At 32.6% G+C, this 12459-nt stretch overlaps 2 protein-coding genes across 3 annotated transcripts; both read right to left on the bottom strand.

Moving 5' to 3' along the window:
- Nucleotides 1–3038: 3038 nt before the first annotated feature.
- Bma-wah-1 (Pyridine nucleotide-disulfide oxidoreductase family protein) lies at nucleotides 3039–8131 on the bottom strand (the record flags this gene model as incomplete). The annotated part of the gene is made up of 13 exons (XM_001899628.1): nucleotides 3039–3095; nucleotides 3466–3609; nucleotides 3775–3896; nucleotides 4027–4192; nucleotides 4330–4418; nucleotides 4556–4721; nucleotides 5042–5179; nucleotides 5249–5325; nucleotides 5513–5735; nucleotides 5857–6207; nucleotides 7075–7254; nucleotides 7429–7599; nucleotides 7970–8131. The coding sequence occupies 13 exons, from the start codon at nucleotides 8129–8131 to the stop codon at nucleotides 3039–3041; spliced, it is 2046 nt and encodes a 681-aa protein (XP_001899663.1).
- A 766-nt stretch (nucleotides 8132–8897) lies between these two features.
- Bm3952 (OV-16 antigen precursor, putative) lies at nucleotides 8898–12206 on the bottom strand (the record flags this gene model as incomplete). Of its 2 annotated transcripts, XM_001899627.2 has the most annotated exons (7): nucleotides 8898–8948; nucleotides 9062–9228; nucleotides 9361–9446; nucleotides 9545–9596; nucleotides 9671–9770; nucleotides 10139–10256; nucleotides 12088–12206. In XM_001899627.2, the coding sequence occupies 7 exons, from the start codon at nucleotides 12204–12206 to the stop codon at nucleotides 8898–8900; spliced, it is 693 nt and encodes a 230-aa protein (XP_001899662.2). The 2 variants fall into 2 exon arrangements, with proteins under 2 accessions (XP_001899662.2, XP_042932606.1); XM_043076672.1 differs by lacking the exon at nucleotides 12088–12206 and having other exon boundaries at nucleotides 10139–10240.
- Nucleotides 12207–12459: the final 253 nt, after the last annotated feature.

Genomic DNA, 12459 nt, shown 5'->3' with positions numbered 1-12459 from the left:
AACATCCTTGTGCTGTACAATAAAGAGAATATAAATGAAGACTACAATATATCATGTAACTGTTTGAAAATAAAAATCCATTTCCGGACGATATCATGCATACAATAGAAACATAGCAAATTTAAAACATACAAATACAATAAGAATGATAAAAGCATCGATTTAATCTATACCCGACCCGATCGCACTAGCTATCATCATTTCACCCTTACAGCTAATGATGACTAGATAGAACAGGGATCGATGATTTAAACAGATGGAACCCTCTGCCCTGCTATCCATTCTGTCCATCAAATGTAACATAACCACTACCGAATAACGAACAATACTACCTTTCATCATTTCTGCGGAGATGTCTATGTGTGTGTGTGTGTGTGTGTGTAATTGGATGAGGAAGTGTAATGAATCGGTTAGCGTTCCAATAATTCATCAGTTGAACACGTGAAAGTTTTACTTTGGAAGATGGATGAGCAAGAGCAAAGGAATGCTTTGAAAGAGGGAGAGAGAGAAAGGAAGCAAAATCTGGAAGACATTCAGTTTAGCAACCACACCTAAACTATAGGAAGGACATACCCGCCCTGTACCATCTTTACTACTACATATACACATACAATGAGGGTAGTAGCAGCAAAATGGAAGCGATTCTCCTTTCATCGTCTTCCTCTGGTTCAGCTTCTCGGGTAGGAATTCTCAGGTAAGATACAGCAAGACCGTGGTGCACTGGAAGAAGCAAATCATCTGCACTGAACAAAGCATACAGCATGATGCATCACACCATTCAACATTTCGGCATATCGTTTCATTACATACATCTCCATTTTATAAAACGACTAAGAATTAATTCGACTTCAAGCCAATTTAATTGGAAGGAATTCATCTAACATCTTTATATCTATCATCGAATTCAAAACATCGTATGTATTATGCTGCTAGAAGCGCTGTTAATCAACTGATTTATGGTGTGAAATGCGGAAAAGAAAAAAATGAATGTATTTCACATAACATTTTATGTTTTTATTACTTACCTACCCATCATTTAATTCATTTATGAGTTGTAAATTTAACTATAAGCTCTGCTTTCATTATTGCTTTATCATAACAATCTGAAAATAGAAAAAAAGCACTATTAGTTTGTTGACCAAAATATCCTCTCAGCTAATACTGGCAATCAGTGTACCGAGAAGTACTTATTAATCGCATTTATTCTCTCCTTATTCTAAAAATATTTCTATCTAAAAATATTCTCAAAATGACAAAGAAGCTGGAAAATGAGGGAATAAATGAATGAATAAGTTTATTTTTTCTTACTTTTTATTAAAATAATATTGTGAATAGAATGAAAAATATGATGAAATGTTGAAACTGATCAGTTGTTATTTAATTTTTAGACTAATAAAAGGGAAACCTGAATAAAACAGATTATTCTGAGTTTGAATAATCAACTGATATGAATAAGATGAAATAAAGAAAAGGCGAAAAAGTTCAAAATGAAATAAGGAACACAGGATAAAATGATAATTTTTCCAATTGTAAATATTGAATTGATGATAGTTTAAAGCGCCATTGTGTCGCTTAATGGATGTCCCCAAAAACTTTGCAGACATATTGGAAGACAACCAAGCAATACAACATTTTATACAAAAATAATAGGAATAGAAGATGCCATTGCCACAATCACATCAATCAACCAATAAAAATCACCCAAATTATCAAACACAATCATCACCGCCATCATCATCATTACTTTCATCATTATCGCTATCATCATCACCGTCATCATCATCATTAATTTACAACTGACACAATATTCAATAACTGCCGTCAAAATGACTGCTTTTCGCACTTTTTTCCCCGAACATAACTACTCCTCTCATCATTGCCAGAGTTTTGTTATTTCCTGCACTTACATGAATATAGCAGACTTTCAGGCCTCTCAAAGCAATTTCCATGGAACAAACAAATTAATACACACATCCCGCCTCCTATCATCAGTCGTTTATGGTCGATGAAAGATACAAAGACTTCTTAGATGTATATCCGAAAGACAAAAGTAAATGATAATCAATCCTATACGGATAACAGTCCCGAATTTTGCTATCGATCACACTTTTTCTCCTAAGTATACTAATGTAACACTTTTTATATAATCTAAGTATTCTAATATAATATCTATTCCTCGAGTTTTATTATTTCCTGCACTTATACGAAGAGATTACCAATAAATTACATCATTGATATACTCAACTCTGCTTGATCTCGCTTTAATATGCAACATGACATACTTCAATCTTTTTTTTGTCTTAAAAAAATTCAAGATATATTATGTTGCATATTACATTAGATGGCTATATGGATATTTTCCCACTATTAAATTTGGAAAAGATGATTGAAGCTGATCACCAGTCAAAAGATAATGTAATATTTGTTATAATATGTGAAAAGCATGACATGAGATAAAGGATATATCCTCTGTGAAGAAAAGATAATTTCAATGATGTATATTTAGTTTATGCTATGATCTCATAGGATAACATTTAGGTTACATTAAGGTTATAAACTCATAAAACAACAAATATATCGACATAAATAACAAATGCTGTATTAAATAAAAATACAACATATTATCAACTTATAATCGATTTATAAAAAACATAATATAAAAGCTGAAATAGCAATGGCATCCTTGTACAACATTTTATTTTATCAACAAGGAGTAACCCGTAGTAGAACAAACGATTAGATATTATCAGATGCTAAATTTATTATTGGTAAAGCTTATACCATATAACAAGTTTCGAAATTCTTAGCGTAAACTGCGTGAAGCTCCTTCAATGTCTGGCAATCAAATGAGAATATGAACAAATGATCACGAGGCAAATAAAATAGGCATAAATCTTATCTATACAAACGCCAATGAACAATTTAAATCTGCCAAAATAAAAGACATAATTATGAATGTAGCAGCAAAATGATACAAAAATTAGTTGAAATAAATATGAGCTTGCGTGCAAATCAAATAGCATAACCCATTAGTACGATTATCCCTCTTGTTCATCATCCGCTTTGCTTTTGTGTAGATTGAACAGTTTCGCAAGCTAAATACAAAAATTCCTATATGTCTATATATTTATTTATCTATCGACAATTGGTATAAATTGAAGTTGCATTTCTGACAGTTTCCATTTCGTTTAGTCATTAAATAAAATTGACTTACAACTAAAGCATATGTCTGAAATCTAAGAACTAAAGTCAATATATACTGAAATAAGAGCTAAGAGAAATTAAAAAAAAAAATTAATGAAACAAAACTAGAGGGTTGAAACTGACATGTAGAAAATCGAAACATATTTGAAACTTAAGAATATGGATCTCTGTCAGAGAGTCCGCTTCAAATGCAGTTGAACGGAAACTAATTCCTATTTAAATTGAACTTCTGCATTTGCAAAATTTCTATAAATAACTTACTTCTTTGAAACTGTCATGTTCACGTCCATCTGCAATAAGCCGTCTTGCGACCTCAATACCTGGACCAGAAACGTTTAGCAATAATACACCCACGATAACTTTGCCATCAAGATAAAAAACAACTCCTTTTTCGACTTCATCAGCCTAACAATTTAATATTGTTAAAAAGTAAGAGTATTGTTAAAAAAAGTAAGAGTTTCGCTTCTGATACAATATGTAAGAAAAAAGATTAATAAAGTTTAAAAACGACTCTTATTTAAATTTAGATATTAATAAAATGAAAAGTAAGAGTGGAAGTAGTTGTTTCACCTTAGTATCTGCCAAAACTGACACTGTTTTCAATCCTGAATCAGTCCTACCAACTGCTTCCAAATGAACACTTGGTGCTAAGATGGAATAATAAGAAGATTGGTGCCAATATGCTCTGTTCGCTGAAATAAATTCATAGCATATGAAAAACAAAAGTTATTTAACAGGGAAGTTTATAGAACTACTTCCAAATTTAATCCTGAGATGAAAACGGTACAAAGTATGAAAGGTTGCACGAAAACACAATAATACCTCCGGTCATGTTTTCACCAGCAAGACGTCCGGTTATTTGTGCATGTTCCCAATGTTCCATTCTTCTTCGACCAAGTTTAACATCATAAAAGCTACTTGCATCGCCAGCAACCCAAACATTTGACCGAGCACGCAGTTCGGCATCAACTACATAACCCCCATTCATCTGTTGTGGAATTAATAAAATTAAGAAAGATAATAATAATAATATTCACAGAAACTGCTATTAAGCCTTTACTACTTAGAAATAAAAAAAGTACTCCTATTTCAAAAATAAAAGTACTGAAAAAAAAAAAACCTTACGGGATCAATTTCCAAACCGCATGATTTTGCCAAATCCGTATTTGCGCATATGCCTACTGCCATAATGATGTGATCCGTGCTTATAGTTTCTGTAAAGCAAAGTCAATTCCTTACTGACCATAATCAGCAATAATAAGTGTAATATGTGTTATAGTACTATAAACTTAATAAAATCCTAAGTTATATATGCTTTTTGACCATTAAACTCTTTATAAAATCGTAATACCTCCTGTTGCTAGCTGCAAGCGAAGTTTACCACTTTCATCAATTGTTACACGCTTAAGTTCCTTCTCAGGCATAACATTAATACCACTTTTACGTAGCTCGCTGGTTATATATTTGCTCAAAAACTGCGGTAAGATCTCAGCAACATTGCCTTTTTCTCGGAATATCTAAAATGAAAGAAGTGGTTGTAAAGAGCCCAAGTGTACAATGCACTAAAAAAATAATAACTACAAATTATGTTTCATATTGCGCTTCTTCTGACTATACAGTTACATCTTTGAAAATCTGCACATGATTAGACTCGATTTTCATAATCATAAGGTATTTTGGTCAGAATTCGAGTTAGTATATAATAAGTCACGGTTATATGTTGAAATAAAATAGATATGGAAAGCAAGAAGAAGAAGAATACTCTCATGAATGCTTTTTATTTTTCGCAAAACTTCGCAACTTCAGCGTATTTTTGATATTTAATATCAAAAGTTACCTGACAAATTTGCAACCCTTGCTCTCCAAAGCGTCGATTCAATGAGTTTGCTAACTCTGAACCCAAGAAACTACCGCCAATAATCGTTATAGATTTACTTTTTCGTACTATTTCATCCAATTTGCGGAAATCGTCAATCTGTAAATGACAAATTTAAAGATATACGCAATTCTAAATGACAAAAAAACATACGAAACGGAAACAAACCGTTCGGAAGAACATTACTCTTCGTTTTACTTCCTCGCTAGCATTTTCAATTGCTGGCAACGATTTTGGATATCCTCCTGAAATGTTCTTTAGTAAAATGTGATATAAGTCCTCTAGATGCAAAAAAATGAATAAATCTGTGACTTTTTTTGCGAATGAATAACCATCAACAAGTAGTCATAATAAAGTTTCCTTACAACAAGACAAAACACGAGAAATTAACGACCGAAAAAAAATTTATAGTTAATAAATTTAAACTTTCACCTGTAGCTATAAGACACTTTTGGTATTTCAATGAACGTCCATCATCCAGATAAGCTGTTTGTGTTGTCAAGTCAAGTTTAACAACACGGTGTCCACTGACTAACGATACACCACCATGTTCAGCCGACTCAATTTCACCCGGCAGTATGAAAAATCCTGGCGCTTCAAAATATACATCCCGCTTCTTTCCACTGTAACCTCTATATTCCAGAGTCTCAGCCACCTAAAAAAAAAAAAAAAACCCACAATTTCCTTAAATATTCCAGAATGACATATCAACGTATCCCAATCATCAACAGATGCAGCAGTTACGGACCCATGCCCAAAAATAATTCTACACTAACCTGGTCTTCACCATACCACCACAACTCCTTCGATAACGGAGGTCGATTGTATGGTAAGTGTTTTTCATCGCCTATCATCAGCACTTTGGCATCTGGATCCCGAGCCCTGATTGCCAAAGCTGCGTAATACGAGGCTGCGCCGGAGCCTATTAGCAAATAAGGTATTTCTTCTGGCAATTTTTTCGAGTCCACTACAGTCCCTTTTTCCGGTCTCACTGGACTTGTTTCCTCTGGCACTATAGAATCCTCATTGACCACTGCTTTTTTCCCCTTGATTGAAGATATGGAAGAGTCCGCAGAAATGTCAACCTTCACATCTTCCTCAGTACCAGCGTTTGCTTTTATTACTTCCTAAAAGAATCCTAATTACTTTATGTTTCCACGTCACATTTTATTTTTTTTATGAGCAGACCATGCCAATTTCATTTATGAATTAAACCCAGAAAATGTACTTAACAAAGATTGTATCGATAATCACGAGTAAGTTTAAAGACTGCATTATTTTCAAATATTATTCTGTTATCGTTGCTGCCAAGATTCAACAAATTTTTTAATTCTACGAATAAAATCAAAATATACTTTGGTCACTTGATTCCGCCCAAAATCATGTCACGCCTTTCATGGAAAATACCAATGCAATTACAATAAACCACATTCAAAATTTTATCGACAATTATTCAGCAATTCTTAGCTACCCAGAGTTAAAGAAAACAACATGATTAATTAAAAAGACGCAAAATTGGGAGAAGCAGAGGAAATATATGGCTGCAACTGTACATGGAACTGAACTGAATTTCAAACCGCAGGTAGAAAGAATATAATGAAATTATAAACGCCATTCGAAATAGATGAAGTCGCGCAACAAAAAATTATTCAACTACAAAACTGTTGAGGGATAAGTGTTTTTATAGTCAGTTTTAAGTTATGAATGAGAAAACTCGAGTAGTAAAAGTGATAGGTTGAACAATATTTTCAACTAACATTTAGAAAGGACACCCGATTTAGGTATTTGACGAGATACAGCTTTTTAGTGCTCTTCGTTGTTTAAAGGTGATTGTGTGAGACAAAAAACACAATAGTATAAGCAAGGCTAAAGCTAAGACAAAAAAAATATACTAATTTAAAAGAAATGAGCAATCAGTAGAGGTTTAAATATAACGGTAATGGAACTAGTTTTAAAAAAGCGATTAAAAAGTGGGAAGCAGACTAATTTGTGACCTTTTCGCTACTATCAATAGCCAATGCTGCTCCAGCCACAGCGGCGCCTGCTAACGTTTTGCCGCCACCTGAACTATCATCATTTGGCGACTCCGGAAGCTTTTTATGCTTATGCCGTTCTCGATATGATTTCACTGGTGCTCGTGCATTATATGGCCAAATGTCTTCAATAAAAAACACCTAAAATTACTCTTAATAGAACTCCATAATATTCGGATACTTTTACAATTACCTATTTGGCAACAACTATTACCTATCTGGTTGGTAAATGATGGTCGTCTCATAAAAATCTTTTACAATACCATAATATAGAATGTTAAAAGATGCAAAGAAACAAGTTTAAGATAAACTTACCCAATAGAAGGTTACAGCAAAAAGTATTAAAGAGCCATAGAAATACAAATTGAAGGTCGGCATGAAATCTTTCTTCGCCTCCTCAAATTTTTTGAAGGGAATTGGTATATCATCGTGAGTCGTGGGAGGACCAGGATTAATGTGATGCCAGTCCTCGACTTTTATTTTAGCCTGCAATCATTAAATACAAATGAGGACCATCACCTTAAGCTAAACCTAGGACAGACAGAAAGTTGCAGACTAGGAAGGATGACAGCGTTAAGATAACTTTTATGTAGTAATTACAGTCAAAAATAAAACTGATAATTTTTCTCGCTATCGACAGTTAAAACAACGTATTCAAACAAAATGAAAACTGAAATTAAAAATACTATCCAATTTCGAAAATATTTACTGTAATTAAATAGTCAACATGAAATAAAAAAAAATCACATAATTTGCAATTATATGGCTAATCAAGTAATATATAAGTGTAACAACTCTATACACACAATTTGTGTGCATTACAAAATGATAAAATAAAAAGCAAACATCAACGAACCAATTTCTGTAACCCTTGAGGTAACGCTCTTAGCTTATCATCGTCTGATGTTGTACTCTTACTACTACAGTATCGTAATATTGCACTGGTGGAATTATATGTGCGAACAAGTTTAAGGCGATGTAACTGTGATCCAACCGTACAGAATCGTTGCAGCGTCATCGCTTACTGAAATGGGCGAATAAATCCTGATATAACTCGCCGCTTTATTTTCCCCACATTCACATATTTCCTAACTACATATACGTGTCCATTAACCACGCATACCCATACACACACCTAACTAAACTCACGTACACGCACCCTTCTTAGGCGCGTACCCTGAACAACAACAAACATCGTTTTAGATCGTTAATGTCAGAAAACATCGTTTTCTGACATCGTTTTAGAGTCCACCAAACCATTATTTGAGCAATGTTCCGTGTAGGAACTGAGGAGTAAATTGCAGCTCAAAATTCTTTTAACCGTACAGACTCTCAGTTATTTGTAAATAATAACTCATCGTTCCTCTAATTATTTATAGAGTGAAGTTAGGAAGACTTAACCCATTCCCTTCCATTCTTCCAATGGTTCCATACGAGGAGCCATTCAAGAGGATGAAATATTTGGAGTTAAAAATCCAGATGGTCCTTTTGGTCGACTATGATTTTATATTTATCACTAAGCTTCTAAATCTTATTCTAGGAATAGAGCGTATCTATTCCTAGAATAAGATTTAGCTCTATCGGAGGAAAAGAAGTAGCAAAATAGCTTAAGCTAAATACTCGAAAACAATGAAACATATTTGTGAAGTACCAGCTACAACTGAACTTGCTTGTTTGTAACAAACATGGTAAAAAATATTTATTTTTCATTGGATCGGAATTAGCGAAATAACTATAAAGAAAAAATGACATCATTTAAATGTTGTGAAAACAAATTAAAACTATCAATCGCTCAATTGTTCATACAGTTTGGCTACATAATTGTCGTACTGAGCCTGAAATCCAAACAAAATACTCCTTCCACTTCTGATTATAATACTATTTTCTTGTGCTTAAAATGTCTTAGAACTTGATAAATTATATGCACTGAATCAAATTTGGGTTTAACCTGGTAGAAGTTTCCAGCAATTGGATTTCCCAACTTGTGTTTTTCTGCAAATTTGGCAATTTTGAAATTTGCGCGATTTTTTCCTGATCTGTTAGTAAGATGCCCATGTTGGACATCCACGATTTTCTCCGGTTGTTTGTAAACCAAGAATACATAGCGGTGAAGTCCTAAAAATGAAACCGATATTAACATAGCGTTCAATTAAGAGATTCAACACATCTGTAATTATTTGCTAGGAAAGACATTTAATTCCAGCAATTAATCATATTTCATGGAAATATAATATTATCATTATTTACCTGTGCCTTTTGGTGGACCCGATCCAATATACTCGGAAAACACATCACCTTTGCTAACGTCCTGCCCAGGAATATTGGCTACCAACCTATGATTATGGATTTATGTCCAAAACATCTTTTTAGTATTGCGAATAAAATTTGGAAAGGTTAGATCATAAAAATCAATATGAAGGTAATTACATACCAGTGGTGCCATTCTCTGAATTTAGGGTTTTGTCGAGATGGTGCATCTGGATCTAAAAATTTCGGTTTTAATTAACAGCTTAATTTCCAACAGTTACATTTAACAGCAGTTTAAATAACTCAGTACCAGTCATAACGAGTGTGTATAAGCTTTTAGCTTCCGCATCCCATGATACTTTTGGCTCATCTTTCACCTGTGTTGGCGTAAGTTCATTACCCAGATTCACCTAAATATTTTCCAAACTATTAGTTATTTTTAAACCATTACTCTTTATTTTTTAAATCTTTTCCCAAACTATTATTCTTTATTTATTTTTCCTGTTTTATAATACTATTATTCTTTATTTTCAAGAAATAATTTGCATCATAAAAAATGAAACGATTTATGACAAATGTAAAAGCGTGTTCTAATCAAACTTACTATAGCGCTTACAGTCGAGTCTTTTTGAATTTCGCTGAAAGAGTTTTTGAAATACCTTTCTACTGCTTGTTATAGGTCAAAAAGACAGACAATTAATGTAGTGTGATCAGCTGATTTTGAACATATATTCAATCATATCTGCATTCATATACTGTATATTACTTAAGAATTTACCTTAACACCACCACTATAATCGACATTGATCAGTTTGGTAGGAACCATTGATATAACATCCGGCACAACTTGGTATTTTTTGAATGCTTCTTCCACCGACATCGTGGTATCACTTCCTCTACAATTAGCTTGCAATATATCTGCTACATCTTTTCAACTACATTCTTACAAGATATTCTATCTCATTTTTTTCAGAATACAATTTAATTGAGCATCGAAACCCACGATTAATACCGTCCTGCTTCGAATCCCATAACATTTAAACACCACTTAAGCAGCGCAAATTCGTTTTCAATCTATTCCTGTTCACCTTTTATAAAAAATATCCATAATAATAGTTGTAATACAATAAGGAAAAGTAATAAAAGCATCCCGTCAATTTCCGTTACATATCCTCAAACAGTAAGACAACAACTATTGGGACATTCTCATCAGTTTATGCTACACATACCTCCTAACCCATACGGCGATGACTGAATAATACAATATAATGGAGTTCTTATTTCACTAGATTAGTAGATTAAGAGTATTTCCAAGATCAAATGATAGAATATATTAAGATGTGATAGATATTATTTAATTAAAAATTTAAATAAAAAAAAAAACATGTTCTGTATCATAATTTACCATAGCATACTGTTAAGTGTTTAGTAAGATAAATATAATGAATGTGATATCCAATAGATAAAAATGAAACTCACTGCTCCGTAGATATTGGATATAACATTACAACGATCATTAATAGCAAATAATGCATTGTCGTGCACATTATAGCCATACAAAAAAAAAAAGAAAAAAGAAAGAATGAATTAGCCAATCCTGAACAAAATGATAATTTTCTTCGGAGTAAATCATTCGTTATCGCAGGAAACAAAAATCAATAACAAATGTCAAGCTTCAAAATTAGTTCATTAGTTATTAGATAATTCAGAAAGATATAAGTATAAGTAAATGGATCGAGCGGTTGGTATAATTAAATTTTATCATACTTGATCATATCACTATAAACATATTACCGATGCGAAAAAACTCCTCATTAGTCTATTCAATAAAAATGAGATTTAGGATTTGATAACTCTATTTTTGAATAATTTACATATATATATATCCCTCATTATTAATCCTTCTTTCTTTGTGGATAACTTCAGCTATCGTCAATAAAAGTGCCAGCTTCTGAAGCATTAAACTTCTACAAACACATGGAAGAGTACGGGATATTTCACAGGATAAAGTAAAACAAGTGTTAGATTATTTTTTAATTTCCTTTACATCTAAAATTGACAGCTTAAGACTTATCTATAAAACCAACCATATTTTCTAGAATCATCATTCTTCGTTAGTCAGCAAAACCAAAAGAGCCTAGGATATGAGATTTATATAGGCATTTATACAGATTTATGCAGGGACAGGTAGGCATCCATTAAATTGCTATTAAAAGGAAAATGAAATCCATCTCACAATATCATATCAGCTTATTTCGAATGGTTTGCAGACAATTAAAAACCGAAATATCAATATCAAATACAGTCATAATCTTCACACTTGTGACAAAACCTATAAATAAAAAGATATTTTGACCCAGATAAGACGCAAACTGCACCTATTACAAATCAACTTGCATTGCTATACGTAGAACGACCACTTGTTGTTTTTGATAAGATGGAACATTCGATTAAATAAATGAAAGCAAGACACGAAGGAAATTACTATCAGTTGTTATATTGAAAGATTACTACCAATTATATTAAACAGAGGACATTTCTGTCTCATAACAATCAGCTATTTCAGGCTTTGTACTTTGGAACAACTAAACACTTCAATTAAAGTAGAGAGAAAGTGGAATATTATTTGCAGCTAAATTTAATCACAGTAATGGTAATGGTAATGAAATGATGCTTATTGGATGATATCAATTAATCCCTATGCAAAAATATCAGTAAATAGTGTACCTTAGCAAACTAAACTTTTGCTGTGTTACAAATATAACAACACTCGATGACTGATGCAATGAAGCAAGAACACTGAAAGGAGAAGACTTGAAAGATACGACCGCTCGAACAAACAGCATAAGCAAAATTATTCGCAATATAATCAATAATCATACTGGAAAGGGTAGTAAATATAAGCAATGCCCCTCCGTATGTCGTGTTTTACACATGATCCTCAAATGGCATATAAATAAACAAGAGGAAAGTAACAGATAACAAGTATATGTATTTTACAAACTGTATTTTCTATATGCAGCACACAAATTCATTCTATCGATTTAATTTCTGAATAATTTCAAACTTTCTTCACGACTACACCATAACAATTTAGAA

This window comes from Brugia malayi (assembly GCF_000002995.4).
Source record: "Brugia malayi strain FR3 genome assembly, contig: Bm_v4_Chr1_scaffold_001, whole genome shotgun sequence".
Classification (NCBI taxonomy): domain Eukaryota; kingdom Metazoa; phylum Nematoda; class Chromadorea; order Rhabditida; family Onchocercidae; genus Brugia; species Brugia malayi.
This window is presented reverse-complemented; position numbering and strand designations above follow the sequence as displayed.